The 7,474-nt window shown below is 38.9% G+C and overlaps 1 protein-coding gene across 6 annotated transcripts in view; it reads right to left on the bottom strand.

Annotated features, from left to right (window-relative positions):
- Positions 1-451: 451 nt before the first annotated feature.
- The window catches only part of ets1 (v-ets avian erythroblastosis virus E26 oncogene homolog 1), a 37,851-nt gene continuing 30,828 nt past the window's right edge, over positions 452-7,474 (bottom strand). For 4 of the 6 annotated variants that reach the window (XM_035679950.1, XM_035679948.1, XM_035679949.1 and 1 more), the window contains 2 exons: positions 3,870-3,988; positions 452-3,662 (listed from right to left, as the gene is read on the bottom strand). In XM_035679950.1, the coding sequence (XP_035535843.1) occupies positions 3,447-3,662; positions 3,870-3,988 (335 nt within the window). In that variant the 3' untranslated portion in view covers positions 452-3,446. The remainder of the gene's footprint in view (positions 3,663-3,869; positions 3,989-7,474) is intronic. The other 2 variants (XM_035679947.1, XM_035679946.1) reach the window with 1 other exon arrangement.

Here is a 7,474-nt window from a genome sequence, read left to right as displayed (position 1 = left end):
AAGTGTATGTATTAACTATCTATACAATCAACAACAAAATGCAATTAATCATTTTCATCTGCTCAGAGTTGCACAGTAATTTAATGTTCATGACTTGTTCTGGAGATGATTCTAATGTGTTTTAATGCTGAACCGTATCAAACAGCCGATGCCTTAGATACAGTCAGCGTCACATGTTAGACCACAAGGTTTCCTGCAGAATATGTTTAAAACTGCTCTGTGTTAACATACAAAGCTGTAAAATTGACTATAATAAACCTTATAATTATAGTCAATTTTACAGTTTTGTATGTATAATACTTAAATAGTATAGCAAAACTAGTATGGTATAAATATAGTATAGCAGTACATAGTACTATAATATTACTAGTAAATGTCAATGTATGTTATATAGCATAGTATAATAATAATGTATGTTCATGAAGCAAAACAGTGACACCACACACAAATATGAAATCTTTGTTCACATATATTTTATAACATTTTGAAGTACATTAAGTACATTTTAGAAATAGAAGCTACAGTTTATAAAACCTTTCCAGCAGAAATCATTGATGGGCCAGCATCAGCCTTTTTTCTCTAGCAGACAGGTCTATTTTCTGTATAAAAAAGAATAAAAAACAAAAACAAAACAAAAATTCGCTACATTGTTTTGTCCTGCGCTACCTTTAAATTCCCATGAAAGCACCAGCTGTCTGCATCTCTTGTCTTTTATAAAATATAAATTATTGAAAAATATTCAAATGTTTGTGAACTAAATACAATAAAAATGATCTCATAACAAAAATACAGAGACACTATAAAATATACAAAAAAAAAAAAAACATCCAAAACAAAAAAGGTTTTCCTTCTGAATCCATTCGATATGCATATGCCACAAACTACTGGTGTGTCTACATTTGCCTCACTAAGGTTCATTAATACATAAGACCTGCAGTAGATTGTATTCTGTGACATTTAACGATAATATATTTCCTGACAAAATAATTTTCAAAATATTAACATTTTAGGTAACAGGTTTTCTTTTAGCACGTTAATCTTATGAAGCCAACCATACTAATATTATGGCCTTGTGTTGGGAAAAAAAAAAGAAAACTTTTTTCCAGGGCACTAACAACCATTACAATTATGTTTAAAACTCAGCAAAGCTCTTTAACATAAAACACTGACATGAGAGAAAGAACCTGAACAAAACAAAAAAGAAAACAGGGTTTTGAAACCTTGACATCTACATGCAGAACAGAATGAAAGTACACTGCAGCTTATTACGAATTAATTTGTTGAGTTTTTTGTTCCTGATGACGATCATGGGTGAGGCTTTGTGAGTCAGTGCTTGATGATGGCAGATAAGCTTTTGTTACCAATTAAACAGTATGAACATATACAGCATCTCTTTCTACACTCAGTGGGAAACCCAGATCAGTGAAGGCGCTTCTCGTTGTCCTACAGCTGTGTGCTTTCCAACATATTAACAAGAGATAAAAGAAAAGTCAACACTTTCCAAAAATGTGAGAGAATTCTGGTCCCTGTCCTCCAACATTGTGGACGATACCCGAAGCACCGTGGCCAAAGACCTCACATGGGTTTTGGTTATTATTCCTGCTTTGTCTCTTGCTTATTTGTGTAATCTGGGTCTCAATAAAGCATTATGAAATACAATCTGTACAAATAGACATCTCAAAAGCTATTTTCATCTATATGGGTAACATTCAGCCACTGTAAACAATAACATTGTATTCTAAGATGATATTCCACTTTGGCATTTCCCATAAGGCCAGTGTACAGCCACTGTTCCCACTGTTGGGAGGAAACTGCTGCCAATTTGCTCAGTGAATCTCTATGCATGTCTTCTGAGCAAACTGCACAAATACGAGTGGAATCATATATGAGTTACTCACTATTGCTCATAGACAAGTAACACACAAACCCAAAAATAAAATACAAACCACGATGGCAGTGGGAAAACTCAGTACACAACCCATTTAATGCAATCCTCCAAGCGGTGCCAACTTGCATCACTTCTGTCAGACCTCACAAGTGATCACATGCAGGAACCACAGATTCCTTTTAGTCACCTTCATCGATCCAATACAACTCCCATTCCTCCCAAGTCAATATTTTTATATTGCCTGTCCCCTCTTCCTACACTGTACCTTCAACACTACACTGCAGCCGCCTTCTTTTGACCAAAATGTATGGAACGAAAGAAAGAAAAAAAATCTAACATTCTTAGGATTTTGTAAAATCACTCCCTCAACAGTTTCACTTGTGATTTTATTGTACAGACAGACAGACAAGACTATTCAAACAATTCTAAGCAACACCAACATGGACAGTGAACTGACAAATTATGCATCTAATCTGCACATTAAAACAACTCTTCTTACCACAGACTCCTGAATTTCCCCACATAAGATTGTCTACAGTTTGCTAATACTGGTGGTACTGTATATGCAAAAATGCATAAGTTTCAGTCACAATATGCGTCTCTAACAAGGTGGCAAACATATACGTAAAGGTGAAAGCGTCAGTTTCAAAAGCAACGGCTACTTTCAGTTGTCTGTCTATCACTCTTGGGATGAGTAATCTCACCAGGTCCTCATACCCTTCAAAGCACAGGGCCAGTGTCTATAGTGTTGTCTGATAACGAATCAGCACATTTCAGTTAAAGGCTCCTAGAGAACTGAACAGTTGAACTTGGCATCTAATGTTTGGTTCCACTGTAATACCTTCATTGACAACATAAGAAAAATACTTTTTCCAATATATGCCTGGTAGGTTTACATTGGGTGTTCTCAACATCAATAATATAATACTGGCACAAGCATATGCTCCTCAAACAACAAATTAGAATCAACACTTTTTGGTCCAAGCTGAAAACTCTTTGCCTAAGAGAAACAGTGAGCATGTATGTAAATATGACATTATACTCCTAGTTCGATTTTTACATTTTGGCAGCCGTTTTTTTTTTTTTTTTCTTAGCGGGAACTTTCTGCCCGCTCTGTTTACCCCAACAATGAAATGAATCATTTTTATTTTGCTCTTTTTCTCGGTTCTCTTAGACTTTCTGTCTTGGTCCTCTCATCTTCCCGCTGTGCTACTTAGGCAAAACAGAACCTGAACTCTACCCGATAGCGCTCCATCTGCCTTGAGCTGCTAAATAATACCAGTACATATCACACATACGCACGCTCACACTCACACGCGCACACACATCTCAAATGCAACAGGGTATGAAAACAGGCTTTTGGCTTGTGCCTTCTTTTTAAAACACGGTCTGTGAGACAGGAGCTTAAAGTTGACAAAGACCACAATTAGTCATTAAAAACATTTTGGTCCCCAAAAAAACGGTTTACCGACTCTATCAAACAGTTAAGACCACTTTATGAGCCACAGTCCACGTGGCTCCTTAACTTTTGTCTTCACATCCTTTTTCTTCCTTGCTTTCACTCGTCCGTATCGGGCTTTACGTCCAACATTGCATGGAGCTCCTCAGGAGTGTACCCCAGCAGGCTTTTTAAGTCACAGACAAAACGGTAGACGTAACGTTTCCCTGATGTCTTGTGGATGATATTCTTGTCATAGTAGTAGCGTAGGCCACGGCTCAGCTTCTCATAGTTCATCTTGGGCTTGTTTTTCCTCTTTCCCCACCTCCGAGCGACCTAAAACAACGCAGGGAACAAAGCATGTCAGGATAATTCATGAAGTTAAAAAACAATAGACAACAGAGTTAACCCTTCCAAAAAGATTGATGGAACAAGGCATGCAAATGTTCTTTAACAAAGTCAGAAGACATCTTGTTCATCTGGCTAACTACTTAGGACCTCCCAGCACGTGTACCAGTGACCTGCAGGGTCACAACCTCTCACCTCATCTGGGTCAGAAAGCTTGAACTCCCAGCCGTCGCCTGTCCAGCTGATGAAGGACTGGCAAGACTTGTCGGTCAGCAGCTCCAGAAGAAACTGCCACAGCTGGATGGGGCCGCTGCCTGCAGAACACATGGGAGAGGGAGAGAAGGTGTGTTATTTACACTTAGAAGACACATTTGTGTTCATGTAGACATTGGTTGGTATGTGTGTGTGAGCTCGAGGCAAAATTGTGTAGTGTTATTAATACTTCAATGCTCCATACTGTATATATTACTGCATCTATGGTATCTTGATTCTAAATGAAACCCAAGAGTGGTAAAACCAATTTGGGGGAAGATTCTGTCAATGTACTGCAAGCATAAGAATAGACTGAAAATCCTTGAAAAAGTGAAAGTAGTTGTGTACAGTCCCGGCCAATAGGAGGAATATTTAGCTTTATATGAAAGTGTTAAATATTTGTGGCAATTATTCAATTATGTCTGAGGAGGGACAAAGTAAACCTTCTAATCTGGGTCAGACTGAAGTGCAGCAGTGGAACCAAATGTCCTCCTAAATACAACAGTCCCATTCATCATGTATTCCCCTTGTCTGCCAGTTGCCCTGTGCAGTATGTGAATCTAGAGTCTGTATGAGTTCCATACTGGTGAAATCACTAGTATAAAATAAGAGGGGCTGCCTTAAGGCTTCAGCAACACATCTTAGGGACTTGAATACAGACTGTATGTGTGTGAGAGAGAGAAGAGAGAGAGAGATGTGGAAGACGACCGGAGCAGAGAAGACGAAGAGATCAGAGATTGACAGAGAGAGAGAGGACGAGAAGAGCGAGAGATGAAGAGAGGAGGGTGCTTAAGATATCTGTAATGTTATAGTAGCTTGTGTTTTTTCATGAATAAAGAGGAATATAATAACCTGTTAAAACTGAACTCCAGCGCTATTACAACTTATTACGTCTCATGGAAAAAAGGAGGGAAAGCAGAACAAAGACAATCAAAAAACTCTGTCTCTGAACTAGATTCACTGCAGTACACTTTGATCTTGTGGTTTTTCAGCATATACACAAACCCACCCACTTTTGAGGCTCGCATGTAGAAATCACACCTGCCTATGCAGCACACCGCCTCAGCAAAACTGAAGCTAAGCAAAAGTCACCTCTCTCGAGTGCCTCAGAAACCAAACGTACCCTTATACAACACAAACAAAAGCTTTCAGGGAAACAGATGTGTGGGTTGAACACTTAAAATGGTGCTACAAGGCCTCTTTACTCCTCCTTAGGATTGGAGAAGGTGCATGACAACAGCCACCCCAACTTTGGAAAATAAGTGGCTGCTCAACACTGGGGCTCTTTCAGACAGACAGCTTTGACTCGCATGCCAAAAGTCTGCTACTGTAACAGCGAGCCCACATAAGGGTGATACAGTGCCCGTTTACCAGCCCCCTGTGCTCTCACGCCAGAATGTAGGCGACCCTTTGACAAAAAAAAAAAAAAAAGTTTCCAAAAATATGTTACAAGTCTCCATGCACAATGGGCCTCATTGAAAAAGCACACAGTGTGGCAAAAGGGTGGGGGCTCCCATTTACAGCAGTGTTAAGTCTCTAACCCATGGCACGCTAAATGACTCTTAAGCATATGCAGCTATAGTAAGAAAGTTAGGCTGCAGCTAAAGATTATTTTTAGATATTTTTTTATGAATGTCAAATAGTAATGACAAAAGGTTCCAATAATGATTCTCATGTTTGAAAAGATGGAAGCAGCAAATACATAATGTTTTCACTTGATAAAGATTGAAAGTTCACCAAGTTTTAAGACTGAAGACAGAGGTGTAAATGGCAAATTTTCACAGGAAACCACAGAGATGACAACTGGAGCTTCACTTATCTCTCTGCAGCCTTATCAGGCTCCCCGTCCTCGCTACAAGTGTCACCTGTCACCCTGTGACTGGGACAGGAAGCCGAGCAGAGCAAGCTGTCATAAACATCGATTTGAAATTATATAAAAACCTGTCTCTTTAGCTTGAGGTTTGATTTTTGGTTTTTTTTGGCTGAGGTTTCTCTCACTCTTGTTATTTCTTCATCCACCTACGCACGACACACACACACACACACACACACACACACGTTACACTCAAAACACTCTCCTCATGCTGCTCCTAATAACAGCTAGGGCCAGAGTAGCCTGCTTGACATTTTTCTCTTTCAGGAAAATTGGGGTATTTCAGCCTGAGCCCCCCCCCCCAATCTTGCCCTTTTCCCATTGCTTAAAAAGCACAGAGGAAGTAGATTCTCCTCAGTGAGAATGCATTACTACTATGCATTAGGCATGAAACACTCGCCAGGCTTTCACACATGAGCTCTTCAGAGTCATCTACCCTGCCACAACAACTGATACGTGTTAAGAGTTTAAGATCAAAGCCGTATATGGAGTCAGAATGTTGGGAAGATATTTCCACATGCTTCGGTTTACATTTTTATATAAAACTATTTTTTTTGTCAAAGCAAATTTCATAAAGTTTCAAAATGTCTATCTGGTTGGTCTGACTATATCAGCTTATATATCATATTTATTATTATTTGTTTATTTTGATATTTTTGGTTCAGTCCACTTCACAGAATGCGAGCGGGGAGAAACACAGCCTCTAATGGTCACTAGAGGGGCTTTCAGACTGTGTCTCGCTCTTCATTATTTGATTACATGTACATTACGACATCTTTCCAACGTCGTTACCAATGAATGACTCATTGTTCCATAAGCGGCTTTTGAACTAATAACCATATAGATGACCAATTAACTCGTGCATACCGACTTTGGGACAGTCTGTTGATATCTGATGTGTGCATTGTTAATGACGTTGAGAAATTTGCTCGGATTTCCCCTTCTCCAATGCTGGCAATCTTGCAGCCTTGTGACTATAATTTAAATGCGGCTAAAAAAGCCCCAAACGCTGTGTCGTTAAGAGGAAATCTAGTGTCTACACTGCAACTGTTCAACGCTTCTTACTATCCAATTCTTAAACAGCATAGTATGTATATCATACAGACTTAACTTGAACTAAACCCTCTACTCATGACTACAAAGGTTTGACATATTTTCTTATGCAACGCATCATTTGGAAAGTAGCATTTGAATGTGTTAATACAACATTTAACATTGAGAGGCAGTTCACACCATATAAGAAAAGTTATTTTTATAATTTCCCCATGTTCCTAGTTTCATATAATTATAGAAGTAGCAGTGTTAGCATACACATCCTGGTAAACTGTTAAAAGTGGTAGCAGTGGTAGTTTTTTCATGCACCTTTTTTAGGTGATGGGTGCTAAAATAGAGCATTTGCTTTAGAAGAGTTTTGCAGATATCTCCACATCTTATTGAACTCGGAGAACATACATAAACCAGGTCTTTGAGCATATACGAGTATGAAGATGCCTCGCGAGATGAAGAGATAATTTTACTCTAGAGTTATATGCAGGGGCAGGCATAATTTCTGTATTTCACCAGCGTTGCTAGGACGACCTGGAAAAAATAGGTTGAGATGCGGGCTGCAGATAACAAGGAGGTAGATGAGAAGTGAAGACAGAACAAAAGAATGCGAGAGAGAGAGAGAGAGAGA

The sequence above is a fragment of the Morone saxatilis genome, unplaced genomic scaffold (assembly GCF_004916995.1).
Source record: "Morone saxatilis isolate NCDOM2014 unplaced genomic scaffold, NCSU_SB_2.0 Contig8, whole genome shotgun sequence".
NCBI classification, from domain to species: domain Eukaryota; kingdom Metazoa; phylum Chordata; class Actinopteri; family Moronidae; genus Morone; species Morone saxatilis.
The sequence above is the reverse complement of the archived record's forward strand: the minus strand, read 5'-3'. Positions and strand labels throughout refer to the sequence as shown.